General features: G+C 39.4%; 1 protein-coding gene across 1 annotated transcript in view; it reads left to right on the top strand.

Annotated features, from left to right (window-relative positions):
- The window catches only part of LOC144956587 (solute carrier family 35 member F3-like), a 98,889-nt gene extending 92,520 nt beyond the window's left edge, over positions 1 to 6,369 (top strand). Inside the window, exons 6-8 of the mRNA XM_078887184.1 lie at positions 2,033 to 2,155; positions 3,449 to 3,538; positions 4,238 to 6,369. Coding sequence (XP_078743310.1) covers positions 2,033 to 2,155; positions 3,449 to 3,538; positions 4,238 to 4,452 — 428 coding nt within the window. The 3' untranslated portion in view covers positions 4,453 to 6,369. The remainder of the gene's footprint in view (positions 1 to 2,032; positions 2,156 to 3,448; positions 3,539 to 4,237) is intronic.
- The last annotated feature ends 12,098 nt before the right edge of the window (positions 6,370 to 18,467 follow it).

Below are 18,467 nucleotides of genomic sequence, written 5' to 3'. Positions count from 1 at the left end.
AAGACCTATCAGTATCAGAAAGAAAATTTGGAACCTTCTTTTGGGGACAGTTAATATGAGATAATCACAAGAGTGCAATAGTATAAGGTTGCATACTTATGAAGACGCAGATTTCTTTTGTTTATTGTTTTGTTTGTTTGTTTATTGTTTTTTTTTTCGATTTTTGTTTTGTTTTTATACATATAAAGCAATCGACAGCAATGTTGTATTTTAGTCTTTATTCAACGTGTAGTGTAGTTACAAAAACGTGGGTGTAATATGATGTCTTGATTATTCTCATCATCATCACTATCAACAATAACATCATCATCATCATCATCATCATCATCATCGTCATCTTCATCATCATCACCATCATCATCATACAATCATCAACAACAACAACAAAAAACAACATCATTGACTAAAATATTCTGATTCTGACAGCAATAAGATCACTACCATCCACCACTGCCACTACCACAACCACCACCATCCACCATCTACCACTACCACAACCACCACCATCCACCACTACCACTACCACAACCACCACCATCCACCATCTACCACTACCACAACCACCACCATCCACCACTACCACTACCACAACCACCACCATCCACCACTACCACAACCACCACCACCATACCACACCACACACCACACCCCCACCACACCACACCACCATCCACCACTACCACTACCACAACCACCCACCACACTACCACTCCACAACCACCACCACCACACTACCCACCAACCCACATCCACTACCACTACCACAACCACCACCACTGTCACTACCACAACCACCACCATCCACCACTACCACTACCACAACCACCACCATCCACCACTACCACTACCACACCACCACACCACCATCTCCACTACACAACCACCACATCCACCATCTACATACCACAACCCACCATCCACCATTACCACTACCACAACCACCACCACCACTACACAACCACCCATCCACCACTACACTACCACAACCACCACCATCCACCACTACCACTACCACAACCACCACCATCCACCATCTACACTACCACAACCACACCACCACCACTACCACAACCCACACCACCACTCCACTCACCACACCCCACCACCACCACTGTCACTACCACAACCACCACCATCCACCATCTACCACTACCACAACCACCACCATCCACCATCCACCACTACCACAACCACCACCATCCACCATCCACCATCCACCACCACTACCACAACCACCACCATCCACCACTACCACAACCACACCACCACCACTTCACTATACCACAACCACCACCATCCACCATCCACCACTACCACAACCACCACCATCCACCATCCACCATCCACCACCACTACCACAACCACCACCATCCACCACTACCACAACCACCACCACTGTCACTACCACAACCACCACCATCCACCATCTACCACTACCACTACCACAACCACCACCATCCACCATCCACCACTACCACAACCACCACCATCCACCACTACCACTACCACAACCACCACCATCCACCATCCACCACTACCACAACCACCACCATCCACCACTACCACTACCACAACCACCACCATCCACCACTACCACTACCACAACCACCACATCCACACTACCACTACCACAACCACCACCATCCACCACTCCACTACCACACACCACCCCACCACTCCACTACCACACCCCACATCCACCACTCACTACACACACCACCACCCCTACCCTACCACACCACCACCACATACAACAACCACACACTTCACTACCCCACCATCATCCACACTCCACATTACCACTAACTACCACACCAAACCACCTCACTCTCATGCCAACACCAACCACCATCGTTAGTCCAATCAACCCCCCCCCCCCCCGTTCCCCACTATTCGTGCCCACCAATCATCATCTTTAACACAACACCAAATTGCACCCCCTCCCACCCCCACACCCCACAATATCAACATCCCTCTATCACCGTTGCCATCCCTCCCCTCCCACTTCCTTCCATTACCTCTCCCTACCCAGGTATATTCTCCCTGCTTTTCTTGTGGCCTGTCTGGCTGTTACTCTACCTACTTAACGTGGAGCAAATACCCTGGGATTCTCTTCCCTGGGGCGTCATCGTCTCTACTGCTGTGTTGTCTTTCAGTAAGTATAAATTGATATGACCCAAAAACCCTTGGATTCTCTCCCTTTTCGAGAGTCATCGTCTCCACTGCTGTGTTGTCTTTCACTAAGTATAAGTTGATATGGCACAAATACCTTGGGAATCTCTCCCTTTATTGCGTCATCGTCTCCACTGCTGTGTTGTCTTTCAGTAGGTATAAATTGATATGACCCAAATACCCTTGGATTCTCTCCCTTGGGGAGTCATCGCCTCCACCTCTGTGTTGTCTTTCAGTAAGTAAAAATTGATATGGCACAAATACTTTGGGATTCTCTCCCTTTGGGCGTCATCGTCTCCACTGCTGTGTTGTCTTTCAGTAAGTATACATTGATCTGACCCAAATACCGTGGTATTCTCTCCCTTGGGGCGCCATTGTCTCCACTGCTGTGTTGTCTTTCAGTAAGTATAAATTGATATGGCCCAAATACCCTTGGATTCTCTCCCTTTGGGCGTCATCGTCTCCACGGCTGTGTTGTCTTTAAGTAAGAATATATTGATATGACCCAAATACCCTGGGATTCTCTCATTCCCAGCGTTGTGTTGACTGTCATTCAGTATAGATAGATACGACACATTGCGTAAGTAACCTGGGATTCCCTCCCTTGGGGCGTCATCGTCTCCAGTGCTGTTATAATCTTTCAGTCAGTAAAAAATTAAAAAGCAACCCAAATACCTCGGGATTTTCTCCCTTGGGCGTCATCGTCTTCAGTGCTGTATTGTATTTCAGTAAGTATATATTAATGTGACCCAATTACATATGGGGTTCCCTGTGTTGTTTTTCAGTAAGTATAAATCAATCTGACACAAAACGTCAAATACCCTTGGTTTTTTTGCCCTTGGGGTGTCTCATCATCTCCAGTATTGTATTGTCTTCATTTTGGGTTTGTTTTTTTCTCAAAAAATCACCATTGAGTATTTTTAATTAATATTAAAGCTTTATTAAGTTATAACATAAAGTTATAAAGCGTCCCATAACAATACAATAAATCATTGACAACCATGATGATGATGATGATGATGATGATGATGATGATGATGATGATGATGATTAGGATGATAATGATGATGATGATGATGATGATGATGATGATGATGATGATGATGATGATGATGATGACGATGTTGATGTTGATCTGATTATTGCTTTTTTAAAATATGATTTCAAAGATAGGTAGAGCAAATCAATAGGTCAAGACTGATTGTTTGACATAATTGATTGATTGATTGATTGATTGATCGATTGATTGACCGATCGACTGATTTCTGTTCCTCAGCCTACTCAGTACTCAGGGAATGTACAGTTCAACTTACCTATCAAGTATTCATCGGTCTGGGTCTCGTTCTCGCCATTCCCATGTGTGCAGGTTAGAATGCATCCACATTAATATGACACATACACACACAAATACACACACACATTCACATACATACACACACAAACACACTCACATACACACACATACACACACAGAGAGACACACACTCAAACACACATAAAAAATAGAGCTTTTATATAGCGTAATATCCACTAAACGTGCTCAAAGCTCTTTACAAGAGGTCCCTGGCCAACAGCAGCATTTAACGTGTAGGACGAGACATGCCTGTTAGGCAATATTACATTTTTTAAATTTTGGACATAAACAACGCTGTTAACTACCAGGTACTCATTTTACACCTGAGTACGGTGAGAGAATGTGAGTAAAGAGTCTTTTCCAAGGACTAAACTATGTGCCGAGTGAGGCTCAAACCCAGGAACTTCCGATCCGAAAGCGATTGCCATACCACTAGTCCTCATAGCCGCACTGAGTCTAAAATGTTGCAAGCGCTATAAAACCTCTATAAATGAACAAGCACACTGTTGCTCTTGTTATTTTTGTTGTTGAAAGTGGTGGTGGTGGTGGTGATGATGGATAATGATGATGATGATGATGATGATGATGATGATGATGATGATGATGATGATGATGATGATGATGCTGATGGTTTCTTGAGTTTTTAAAAAGAATAATTTAAATGGACTGACTTCATAAATCAAAACTAATTATAGAATGTATCATCCCCAGTGACTGACACACTATGGAGGGGGAGAGAATTCTCGGGGATGAAAATTGCCGCCCTTGTCCTCATCACCATCGGACTGTTGTTGATTCTACTTCCAGAAAATTGGCACGGATTCATATGTAAACATTTCAAATCGAGGCAGAGGGACAGCGACTCTCAGGCAATGGATCAAAACATCTCATTGAGAGGGAGGCTGAGTAGAACGTCCTACATGTGACACGCGTAACGGCACAGCAAAGCAGATATCTAGGTCATGTCAGAATATTTCAAGACTGCGAAGAGTTCATCAGATTTGTGATGACTTCTGAGCAAAGCTCAAGCCCTCTACGTCAGCAATTTCTGCTAGTTACGCCACAAAAACATGATGACGTTTAACCCATCCAGGAAGTTCTTCTTGCGTCCCAAGGATTTTCTAACATCATGACGTCATCTTGATATAAATAAATACGCCGGCTAGTTTTGTTTGAATTCTGACAAGAAATCTTCGTATCGGGAAGTTGAGGCTATTCGGAAAAGTAATATATTATGTCGAAACATTTTTCAAAACACACTTACGTCAGTAAACTGGAGTTGCAATAATAACAGTACAGATTTGTTAAGCTGCTATAAAATGCAGGCTCTGGGCGCTTGACCATAATTTTATGTAACGAGTTCTCTATCTGGGAGCCACTTGAATCAATCAAAAGCAATGAGAACGGTTTTTTTTTTGTGTGTGTTTAAAAACCCTGTGATTACAGGAAAACGCTTCTACATTGTTAATCCCGTTTTGAAGAGAAAAAAGAACTTCAATTTCTTTACTACGAACATTAACTAATACGATTAGACCAGGTTTCATATCTGATATTTACTATTTTGAGATAAATTGTGGAATATACATACCCAGACTCGAACAAGGTCGAGGACCAGTGCAGCATCAGTAGAACATTTGTCGAGCACTGAGCCTTGACAATACCCAAAATGAAACGTTCTTCATATCCTTTGCAAATAGTACAGTCCTTCTAGAGTCTTACCGATGAGTTATGATGATGATACGTATCAGTCGAGCACCACTTGAGTATCAGTCGAGCATTGGTCGAGCACCGAGCCTTGGCTCGGCCCAAGAGCAAAACACTCCTAATATCTTTTGCAAATAGTATTAGACTCTACATAGTCTGGTATGAGTTCTGGATATTATGTAAATACATAGACTAGAAAAGGTTGATCAGCGGTCGAGCATCAATCGATAATCAATCTGCTCCGTCTGGTGCTCGATTGATGCTCGACTCATGCTCAACCTTTTCGTGTCTAGGTATGTACATGTCCATAACTTATTAGTCTTAGCATTCGTCGGACCACCAAGCCTTGGCCCTGACCCTTAAAAAGGCACTTCTAATGTTTATACAAATAGTTTTGGTATCTACAGCGTATGGGATAAGATATGGACATGTACTTACCCAGGCTCGAACAAGGTCAAACACCAGTCGATCACTAATCGAGCATCAGTTGAGCATCAATCGAACTCCAAACCCGGCCCCTGCCTAAGAGCAAAATACTTCTAATATTATCTTTACAAAAGTTATTGGTATCTACCGAATCTGGGACAAGTTATGGACATGTACATACCTGGACTGGAAAATGTTGAGCAAAGTCGAACATCAATTCGAGCACAAGTCGGAGCATTAGTCGGAGCAACCAGCATTGGCCCTGCCCAAAAGAAAAAAAAGCAAACACGTCTAATACGTTATCGTGTTCGTGCTCGAGCATATTCAACAATAACACGGACCTTGAGTGTCAAAAAGATTGCAATGCTCATCACTTTTGCATGCTGTCACATCCCTAACAAACCCTTGTTGCGCTCTGAAGCCAAGTGGGAGGAACAATGAATAATTACTAAGGCATTATCAAAGGAGACCTATACACATTTATGCATTCAAGTATCTGATGAGCTTAAACAACTCCATTTACTATTGCAGTTTACAGAATATAGAACGACCTTTTGCGACCATTTTTGTATTGTCGAAAAGATATTTTTAATTCCTGACTACTATGAGTGAGTTCTATTCCTGATACTGTCGCAATAACAATAATAACACTCTACAATAACTTAAGTTACTCTCTTGAAAGGCTTACATAACAAAATGTAAGCGTTTACACACAGCAATATCCTCTTAATGTGCTCAAAAACAATACTGACGGAGTTTGGAAAACAAGAATGCTATTTTAAATTTTGGCCATCGGTCGTACACCAAAAAACGTGTTTTAAAAAATTGGGCAATAAATCTTGTTTTTCATATCGACCTGTCGATTAAAATGAGCCTCGTCTTGCCAAAAAGTCTCAAACCTGGGACTTCGGCGGCCGAAGTCCCAGGTTTTTGATTTTTTGACAAGATGAGGGTCATTTTAATCGACCGATCGATATGAAAAACAAGATTCCTAACCAACATTTAAAAACACGTTTTCCAGTATACAACAGGATTTAACGCTTTATAGACAAGACGAGAAATGAGGCCCGAGAGGCGATATCATAACTATTAATTATTTTTTGGACAGAGACTGTGTACTCATTTTGCATCTGAAAGTGGTGAGAAAAATTTGCGTAAAGCGTTTTGGATTTTTTTTTTCAAAGAATCAACTTATCGTCACCAACAGTGGGTGGTGAATACAGTGGTCTCTGGATTCTGACACGTTAAATTCCAGCACGCGCTACAGTAAGGCACGCTGGAGATGGCTGACCAAATTTTATATAGGCTGCAGCAGCTTCTAATGGTGTTTTGACCATCGACCCAATCAGCAAATTTCGTGCCGCACTCGTGCACCGCCGCGAACCCATCTGGAAGCTTCGTCACAACGCACCGTTTAACTGGATGCTCTGCGGTTTCGGACTCGTTATCACAACGGATACATGTTGGACAAGGTGGCAATACCCAACTGATGCAATGAGCGTGCTGTTAAGCAGGTTCTCGACCGAAGCCGATTGGCTTACCATCCAACGTCTCCTCTTGCTGGCGGAAAAGCCTGGCAACTTCTCCCCCAGTTTCGAGGAGTCGATTTCTCCGTCCCCTCGAGGGATTGAATTCGTCCAAACCGACTTCCATCACGTAGATGCATCTCTGCCCGAACGAAGTCAGGGAATCTACGTACAAGGGTTGCCGGGTGCCCGAATGACCTCAGCCATCCCGGGCTCCACACTACTATGATCTAATGATATAGGCTGCAAAATGTGGTTTCCTTACTTGAGTATCGGATTTCGGCACGCTCTGATTCTAGCAGGTTTTTTTGGCTTCTCCAGGGAGTGTGCTTGAATCCAGCAAGTTCTGACTGAGTAAGAAGCTTCTTGAGTTCTGGAACTTGTCCAGCCTTCTGTCGCTGGGTTGTTAAAGTGGTTTCGTGAACTGATTATAAATCAACTGTAGCGGAATTGTTTTTGCATTACATCCACACCCCCAACCTAAATCCCCAGTTGCCATCTCTGCGGATTTCACGAGCCCAGCCAATTTGAGCACGTCAGAATAATCTCTACACTGCTAGAAACTGCAACTGTTTATTCCGGATTCTTTTTTTTTTTTAATTTGTTAATATTGTTTGCTGAGGAGGGATTTTGGGTTTCTTTTTTTTTTTCTTTTTTTTTGTGTGTTTTTTTTTTTTTTTTTTTTTTTTTTTTTTTTTTGGGGGGGGGGGGGGGGTTGTTATGTTTTTTTAAGCTGCTACATTCATGTCTGTTATTACAATTGGCAATACACGGACTGTATTTAATTCATGATAGCTCCATATAATTTGTTGCATCTCCATCATTGCCAATGTCCCAACTATCGCCGTTGCTGGTTTTTTCAAATTATTATTTGTACCTTGTGTTATTAATAAATATGACCCATTGTCCAAATCGGTACTAGAGTAGACAAAAAAAAAATAAAATAAAATAAAACAACAATAATCATACAGAGCCAATAGGCTCATGATGCCGGAGTTTATCCCGGTTTCTTTAGCGTGAAACGAACAGGCTTGGTACCCTTCGGATAGGGCGCTAGTTAATCGTAAACATCTCTCCGCCAGATCTAACAGACCCAACTACCCATTCACTGCTGAGTAGACAGGGGGATCAGAAAAAAATCTCGACTGCACCCGGGATCGATCTTGTTCCCTTTTTGTGTAAAGCGAGTGCTCTACCAACTGAGCTATCGGGACCCCCAAATTGGTACTACCTCAGGGCGATTTCAGACATTTATAGCCACAAAAATTTTAACTTGGGTTACTCGTTTAACTGATTAACTTTCGGATCGGAAGGTCCTGGGTTCGAGTCTCGCTCGGCTCAAAGTTGAGTCGTTGGAAAAGACTCTTTTCTCATATTCTCTGACCGTACTCAAGTGTAAAATGAGTACCTGGCCGTATACAGCCTTGCCTCTGTCCGAAAAAAAATTTGTAATATCGCTTAACAGGCGTCATGTCCTGTCCTACATGTTGCTGTTGTCCAGCGACTCCTTTGTAATGCGCTTTGAGCACGTGTAGTGGATGTTGCACTATATAAAAGCTCAATTTAAAAAAAAAAAAGTTTTTTTGATAATAATATGGCATAGTCTCATGTCTCCAATTCATTTTTGAGAATTATTACTATGGTCTTGTACCAAGATGGGACTTTTAGGTGATATCAAACTGTCATGGTTTGGCCACAATGTGAGGCATGAAGGTTTATGCAAAGCGGTGATGGAGGGTATCATTGAAGGAGGAAGACAAAGGAAAGTTTGGATCGACAATATGAAGGAATGGACAGGAATGAAGATGGAGGAACTCTTGGAGAAGGCCAACAATAGAGAAGAATGGCGGTAATTGGTGAGAGCTGCATCCCGTGTGTCCCCCCGACGATTATCAGATCATGGGATGAATGAATGAATGAATGAATGAATGAATGAATGAATGAATGAATGAATGAATGAAATTGGGCACACTCGATGGATTGTTCATTGAATCTTCTTCTTTTTGATTTTTAATTTTATTTTATGCTCTTAACTTCAAATCCACGACACCTTTCCTCTATCATCTGACTTTTAACTCATTCAACCCTAACACCGATTATAGCCGTAGTTTACCCGGGTTACTCTTACCATATGCCTATTTATTAAATTTTCTGAGACAAATTATAGGCGTAGTCTCAAAGCTTATGTTTTTAGTTTTTGCATGTTAATGGTAGTTGAATAAAACTATGTACATGCTCATTTTAATACATTTTTTCCCATTTTGAAAAGTAGCAAAAATCTCTAGGATTGAGTGAGTTAACGCGCTGAAATGACCTAAAAGATTTTTTTTTAAAAGGTTAAATTTCTAATCCTAAACATTTTGACAATGAACAATGCCAGGTAGACGCATTCGGGTGACACATTCTTTCATGACAGTAATTATCATGATTGGATAGAAATATAATCCCGCTCTTAAAGGTGTAAAGGGAAGTTTTGGAGAAATCAAATAGGGACAAGGGAGGTCATTCACTACAAACTTCATACTATACAATAATATATTATGTTACTTCCCTTGTTCTACTAGATGACTCGATGACTCTCTCGTCATGTCATTGTCGTGTCCTGAAGGGATTCGCTTTATTTCTACGTGTATAGATTTAACATATGTTTGTTTATTTATTGTTGTCTATCGTTTTTCGTTATTTGCCTTTTTATTTATATATTAATTTGGGAGAGGTCTTCCGAAAGCTCCTACATTCCCAGTATTCTTATTTATTTATTTTAATAATGGTCTATTAGGGGGTTGGGGAGGGGGGAGACTTTCTTTTTTTTTTTTTTAAAAGTTTCCCCCTCCCAAACCCCCTACTAGAACATATTTAAAAAATAAAAGAATACTGGGGATGTAGGAGCTTTCGGAAGGCCTCCCTAATTTAGAGTCCCGCTCAAGTCACTTTGGTGTTTTTATTTCTTTGGCATCTCCTCATCGAGGTGCTCACCAGAGCAAATTGAAATGTAATTTCTAATGATTTTATGATATCGTATGATTGTTTTATAATAAACTATGTACACTCACTGATATCAACATCTTTCACTATGCTGCGCTAGATGGCTGAATAATTGATCATCATCATAACCTCATCTTGAAAGACTTAAATATCTGCATCAGTATTGATCATCATCTTTATATCATCATCATCATCTTGAAAGACTCGAATATGTGCATACCTCTGGGTGGGGTTCCTGACCTCCCATAGTGGGCAGGGAGGTACTTACTATATCTTCTATCCCCTGTATCTGTTTTCCAACAAGCTTTCTGTCTTTGTCTTGAAATGAGATTACTTGGTTTTGTCCTGATCCTTGCTGGATACTCTGGCTGGTAGGGAAAAAGTCGACTATAATATAGTTATAGTTTTGAGAGATATCTTTTTCCTTGTAAATGATCTCACTTTTATGAAGTTATTATTTTAAATTTTTAACCTATTATGATTTGTAAACATTTGAATGTATTCCTCTAAGTGGGATCTTGTGCGAGTGTCAGAGTGAGACTTTTAGGTGATCTCAAACTCAGTAAACTGACAGTATGGTCTTGGAACTACATATGTTCTCTAATTGGTACCAATTCCCCTTTGTCTTACTTTTTCCTCAAGTCCTTTTAATTGTACATCTAGAATCTTTTCACTGTCCAATTTTCTTCCGTTTTACTGGCCTAAATGTGCTGCAATCGCCGTAAAATAAAACCCTGAAAAAAAAATATCTGCATCATTGTTGACTTTTGTAAAACTGTCATTAACCTTTTGTATTAAAACATCACCATCTACTATGGCATCATCATCCTTGAAAAATAAAGCTTTACAAAGGATTTGATACATGGTCAAAATTACTGGAGATGATTTTCACACTAGCAGGTTGTTTGGGGTTCTGGGGTCTTTGACTTCCCATGGTGGGCAGGAGGTCACTTGCTGTGTAATCTATCCCTTTATATACCTACGTTTTCTGAGTTGCTTTCCGTCTTTGTCTTGGAATGGGATTACTTGGTTTTATCCGGTCCCTTTCCAGAGTCCTTGGCTGAGAGAGAAAAGTCAAAGTATAATGTTAGTTTTGGGAAGTGCTTTTTTTCCTTGTAAATAACCTCTCTGCTATGCATTGTTAGTTATGTTTTCTGTTTTGGATACATTCTGTAAACATTTGAGTGTATTCCTCTTACGGGGATCCTCTGCTTGTGCCTGGATGGGATTTTTAGGTGATCTCAAACTGCAATCTAGTGTGTTCTTGGAATCTACATCTTTTCCCCACTGGGTGGGATTCCTGACCTCCCATAGTGGGCAGGGAGGTACTTACTGTGTCTTCTATCCCCCTATATCTGTTTTCCAACTTGATTTCTGTCTTTGTCATGGAATGAGATTTACTTGGTTTTGTCCTGACCCTGGCTGTTAGGGGAAGTCAAATGTATAGTTAATTTTGGGAGATGATATTTGTTCCCCCTGTGTATAATCTCTCCTCTGTTATGAACTGTATTATGTTTTGTTTACATATTATATATGATTTGTAAACATTTGAGTGTATTCCTCTTTATGGGGACCTCTATTTGTGTCTAGATGAGACTTTTAGGTGATCTCAAACTAAGAACACTAATGGAATCTACATCTGTTTTGTTTTTGAACTAATTCCCCTTTGTCTTACTTTTTCTTGGGTACTGTAATGGTAATTCTAGAACTGTAGCTATCCCAATTTCTTCCTTTTTACTGGCGCTGATATGACCTTTATGTGTTGTAAGCGGCCAAAAACCCTTAAAAACAAAAATAAACAATGTTCTTCAGGCCTGGGGTCTTTGACTTCCCATTGAGCAGGAGGTCACTTGCTGTGTCTTCTATCCCTGTAAATCTGTTTTCTGAGTTGCTTTCCGACTTTGTCTTGGACTTGGAATGGGATTACTTGGTTTTGTCCGGGCCATTTCGAGAGTCCTTGGCTGAGAGGGAAACAGTTAAAAGTATAGTGCTAGATTTGGGAAGGGATTTTTTCCCTTGTAAATAATCTCTCCGTTATGCATTGTTAGTTATGTTTTCCGAGTTGGATATATTCTGTAAACATTTGAGTGTATTCCTTTCACTCTTAGGGGGATCATCATGTGCTTGTGCCTGGATGAGATTTTTAGATGATCTCAAACTGCAATATAGTGTGCTCTTGGAATCTACATCTGTTCTCTATTTGAGCCATTCCCCTTTATCTTACTTTTTTTTCTCGTGTGCTTTGAATTGTAAATATAGAATTTTTGACCATCCAATTTTCTATCTTTTTAACTGGTGCTGATAAAACCTAAAAGTGTCGCAAGCGCCGTAAAACTCGAATATTGGAATAATTCTGGGTGGGGTTCCTGACCTCCCATAGTGGGCAAGGAGGTATTTGCTACGTCTTCTACTTCTATCCCCTATATCTGTTTTCCAATGAGTTGTCTGTCTTTTGTCTTAGAATGAGATTACTTGGTTTTGTCCAGGTCACAAATTGTTATGGTCTCATTGTTGCAATGGAAGTACTCTTATACCAACACCTCCCATGGTGGACGGGGAGGCAGGCACTTATCCCCTTATATCTGTTTTCAAACATGTTTTTTGTCCTGGCCCTGGACGGATACTCTGGCTGGGGAGGGGAAACAGTCAAATGGGAGCGATCTATATTCATGTTTTCGTCCAACCAGGTCATCAATCACATGATTTGTTGATGTCCAACAATTGGATATTTCTTAACAAAGGTAAACACGCTGCTTTGTTTACAAAATTTATAAACATACACATGTGTCAAACTGAATCAAATGACCAATCGTGATGTTAGATATTTCAAAATCTGTGGGTCACTTTGAGCACATATTCCAATGTGACCAATGACCTCGAGCACATGGAAATGTAATATAGATCATGCCCATGTATACTACTAGTTAATAATAAGAGTTTCGGGATATGTTTTTTTGCCTTGTAAATCATCTCTTTGTTATGCACTGTATTATTTTAGTTTTACGTAATAAACATTTGTGTGTATTGCTCTTAGTGGGGACCTGTGCTTGTGTCTGAAAGATATTTAGGTGATCTCCAACTAAGTACACTGATAGGATGCTCTTGGAATCTACATCTGTTCTCTGTTTGAACTAATTCCCCTTTGTCTTGCCTTTTCTTGGGTGATTGTAATTCTAGAACTTTTTACTTTCCCATATTCTTCTTTTCTTTTTCACTGGTGCTGAAATGACACAAATGTGTTGCAATCGCCGTAAAGCCCTAAAAAATAAACAAACATTAAACCAACGCAAAATAGTGACCATTACAACAGGGTTAAATCGAGTTCAAGTCCATAATTGCGCTAGGTTATCAAGCCTGCTAATATTATGTGCACCTTGGGTGGAGTAATTTGACCTCCCATGGTGGGGAGAAAGGTCATCTGCGGTGTCTTCTATCCCACTGTTTTCCAAACACATGTTGCTCTTTCTGTCTGGGTGGGGTTCCCGACCTCACATAGTGGGCAGCGAGGTACTTGCTGTGTCTTCAATAGATACACCTATACCTGTTTTCCAATTGCTTTCTGTCTTTGTCATAGAATGAGATTACTTAAGTTTTGTCCGAACCCTAGCCGGAGTCCTTGGCCGGGAGGGAAACAGTCGAATGTATTGTTATAGTTTTAGGAGATGATACATTTTTCGTTGTAAATCATCTCCCTGTTGTGTAGCTATTTTTTATACTTAACATTTGGTTTTTAAACATTTGAGTGCATTCCTTTTAGTGCAGTGGGATCTTGTCCTGGTGTCTGGGTGCGACGTTTTGGTAATCTCAAACTAAGTACACTGAGAGTGTGCACTTGAAATCTACATCTGTTCCCTATTTGAACCATTCCCCTTTGTCTTACTTTTTCCTCAAGTCCATTGTACATCTAGAATATTTTTATTTTCTTCCTTTTCACTGGCGCTGATATGACCTAATTGTGTTGCAAGCGCCGTAAAACCCTTAAAAACAAACAAACAATTAGTGGGGACCTGTGCTTGTGACAGGATAGGGCATTTAGGTGATCTCAAGATAAGCATCACACTGATAGTGTGCTCTTGGAATCTAAATCTGTTTCCTATTTGAACCAATATCCCTTTGCCTTGCCCTTTCTTGGGTACTTTAATTGAATGAACTCGAAGAAGAAAATTGTTCATAGCCAAAATGTTTATGATTAGGAATTTAAACTTTTAAAAAAATATTTTAGGTCATTTCAGCGCAAGTTAAAAGGCAGATGGTAGAGAAAAGGTGTCGTGGATTTGAAGTTAAAGCAGAAAAAAAAGATCATTATAAATGTATGCTAAACGTTATTCATACGACATGTTCTCAAGCTCGGGAAGCAATTTTGCTGCTCGTCTTTCAATATTTTAAAGACCTATTGACTGCCTTAGATATATTGAGCTCCAAACATTGTTCCCATACTCAAGGGCAGGTCTTTAAATAGTTCTAAATAACAAAAGAAACATGATACTATCCAATGAAGTAAAACTCCTATATATGATTCCTAACATGCGATTAGCTTTATTTGCACAATTATTAATATGAACATCGAAGTTCAAATGTGGGTCAAAAACAACATCAAGATCCCTTTCAAAATTTGTATCAGGCAAAAAAAAATTTGAAGTCGAGTTATCTGAGTAATAGATAAGATCAGGATTTTTATTTCCAACATGCTTGCACTTGTTGATATTAAATTTTAATTGCCACTTCCTTGACCATTCAAATAGAGAATTAATATCATCCTGAATGATTTCATGCAGATCAGATTCATTATAAATTTTAGTGTCATCTGCAAACAATCTACATTTTGATATAATGTTATTTGGTAAGTCATTAATATATATAATAAAAAGTACTGGACTTGGACCCAAGATACTTCCCTGAGTTACTCCACTGGTCACACATTTAAAACTTGACATTTCGTAATTAACAACTACCCTCTTCTTTCCATTGGATAGAAAACATTTTATCCAATCATATATCGGCCCTGTTGTACCAAATGATTTTATTTTTCTGAATAGACTCTCATGCGGGACAGAATCAAAGGCTTTACTGAAATCAAAATATATAACATCAATACATTTACCATCATCAATCATGCTGGTAAAATCTTCATGACACGTGATGAGTTACACAAGAGCGTTTCTCTCTAAATCTGTGTTGACAATTACTTAAGATAAGTTGAGAAATTCTGATTGTTACGAGATATTTACTTGTCACTTAGAAAACATTATCTGTTACAGGAGGACATAATCACTGTGATACAGAGCCATGAGACATGACCTCACACCGTTCGACACCACACAAATGTTGTGTCTATCTTCAGTATTGAAGGTTTAACTGTATGGATTGGATTGAATCATGCAGCGTTAGTGTGTGTGTGTGTGTGTGTGTGTGTGTGCGTGTGTGTGTGTGTGTGTGTGTGTGTGTGTGAGACCTATCATCTCAATACGGTATCATATTGGAGTGAACCAACTGACAAAAAGTGGTTGTGAAGTTAAAACGACCAGAAAATTGAGATTTTATTTAGTTAATTTTTTCTTTTTTTGTTGTGTTATTTAAGAAACCCTATCCATTGCTCACAATAAAACATGAAATCAATGTAACGAATTAGGGACAGGCTCTGGGGCAAGATAAAAGATCTGAAAAAGTGTGTTTGAAACCTGACAGACAACATCTCGAAACTAAAATACAAGAAGAAAAAAAAAATCAAAAAAATCAGCCTAACTTGATTGGGGATTGAACCTCAGACCTGATTACTGTTTCTTGTATTTTTCTTTCTGCTTTGTCTGGGACAGTTTCATACACACCTTTTCAGATCTTTATTTTTATCTTGCACACGTGCCTGTTCCCTAATTTGTTGCATTGATTTCTTTACGAAATTAACCCAAGTTTCATGTTTATGACTATGGATCACGTTTTAGCACTTAATTGATCAAACACGACGTTTACTTATTTTCAGGTCTAATTACCCAAGTTGTTAGGGGTTTATCGATGTAATGGAAATACTCTCAAACTGACGCAAAATATTATTGTCCATTACAAAGTTAAATCAACCCCATAATTGTGTCCAGTTATCAGACCTGCAAATATATACACCTAGCTCTGACATAATACTAATTTCAGATAATGACTGGCAATATGGTGAATGTGTATAACATTGAGATATCAGAGAGACTTGAAAAAAAATGGTGTATCCTTTTGTTGTGAAATCAACATTAAAGATTTCGACTTTTTAAACTATCGGATGAAGTCTGAATTAGAAAATTTTACATTCACAAACAATTAAGGACACGCATGTAGGCTTTCCTTGATCTAAATGGTCCCAATTTAAAATCATTCATCGAGTTACATATATCATTTAGAGTCAACAAAAAAAAAAAAAGCCAATTCATATCAAACCTGATTTTTGTTCTCTCCAAATATTAAATTTCAAAAATACAAAACAAAATCAAAATAATAATAATGATAATAATAATAATAATAATACCTGGATACCTGGATACCTCTGTATAAAGCTTTTAGACTTGGTGTAGTCTCCTTCGCTCCTCCTCATCTATTAATGATTGGACCAATTTTTATAATTGAACTTGTTTCCTAGGTGTTGCTTATCTCCAACTCTGCTTTGAATTTATTCAAATTTTTTGCTGATACTGTGGTTTCTTGTAGTTTATTCCAGTTATTTACAATTCTAGATGAAAAAAAGTTCCTTCTTTCATTTGTTTTAAAACGTTCTTTTTTCAGTTTCTTGCTGTTTCCTCGTGTCTGAATGTTCTTGTTTGGTTTAAGGAATCCTGCCTCTACCCTGTCTATTCCCTTTACTATTTTATATGTTTGGATCATGTCTCCCCTTCTTCTCCTGTAATCTAAGGTCGGGAGATTTAATTCTTTCAATCTCTAACAGTATGTTTTGTCTTTCAGGTGTGTGATAAGTTTTGTTGCTCTCCTTTGCACTCTTTCCAAACAGTCTTTGTCTCCCTCAAACTTCGGATACCATATGCAGTTAGCATATTCCAGCTTTGATCTAACCATAGTCTTGTAGATGGTAGTCATGTGTTTTGTTTTCAGATTCTTGAAATTTCTTTTCACTATTCCGAGTGTTTTACTAGCCTTAGATTGAACATCTTGAATTTGCTTCTTGAAGTTTAGCTTCCTATCAATAAATACTCCTAGGTCTTTTTCCCCATTGGATTTCTGCAGGGGTTTTTCTTTCATTATATAGTTTGCTTCTCTGTTGTTTTTTCCTAGGTGAAGAACTGCACATTTATCTACATTGAACTCCATCTGCCATATTTCGGACCATTCTTCAAGCTTTTTCAAATCTTGTTGTAAGGTGTTTCTTTCTTCTTCTGTATTAGCTACTCCATAGAGCTTAGTATCATCGGCAAAGATTTTACATTTAGATGATAGATTGTCTGGCAAGTCATTGATATAAATCAGGAAGAGAACTGGTCCCAGTACACTTCCTTGTGGAACTCCACTTGTTACTAGTCTCTCTGTTGATGCTGTTCCATTCACTATCACTTTTTGTCTTCTATCTTTGAGGAAATCTCGGACCCATTTGACTGTCTGATCATTAATTTGATACTGTTCCAATTTCCTGATTAGGCGCCAGTGTGGAACTTTGTCAAATGCCTTTCTGAAGTCGAGGTATATGACATCTAAATTGTTGCCTAATTCCAGGTCTCTCGTCCAGTCATCCATTGTTTCAAGTAGGTTTGTTACTGTAGACCTTCCCGCCATGAAACCATGTTGATCTTTGCTGAATAGTTTGTTCTTGGTCATATGATCAACCATTTCTTCTCTAATCAGCTGTTCCATGAGCTTGCAGACGACAGATGTCAGGCTCACTGGTCTGTAGTTTTCTGGATTTTTTCTGTCTCCCTTCTTGAATATGGCTGTGACGTTAGCTTCTTTCCATTCCCTTGGTAGTCTTCCTTCTTTCATCGACTGGTTAAATATCTTGGTTAGGGGTTCTACTAGCTGCTCTGCTAAGTTTTTTAGGATGTAAGGATGAAGTTTGTCAGGTCCAGGTGATTTACTCTCCTTTAGGTTTTGTAGTCTCTTCATTACTCCCTCTTCAGTAATCGGCCATTGTGTAGTATCTATATTACTTCTTTTAGCAATATCTGGCAAGTTTTTCTGGTTCTCCACTGTAAAGACACTTGCAAAAAAGAGATTTAGCACCTCTGCCTTGTCTTCATCTTCAGATGCCCAAGTGCCATCTTCTTTTTTTATGTCACAGGTTCCCTGTCTTGTCTTCATTTTACTGTTTACATAACTCC

The sequence above is a fragment of the Berghia stephanieae genome, chromosome 11 (assembly GCF_034508935.2).
Source record: "Berghia stephanieae isolate SIO BIC M18660-M18661 chromosome 11, UCSD_Bste_1.3, whole genome shotgun sequence".
NCBI lineage: Eukaryota > Metazoa > Mollusca > Gastropoda > Nudibranchia > Aeolidiidae > Berghia > Berghia stephanieae.
Note: the sequence above shows the minus strand (reverse complement) of the source record. Positions and strands in the feature narration are given on the sequence as shown.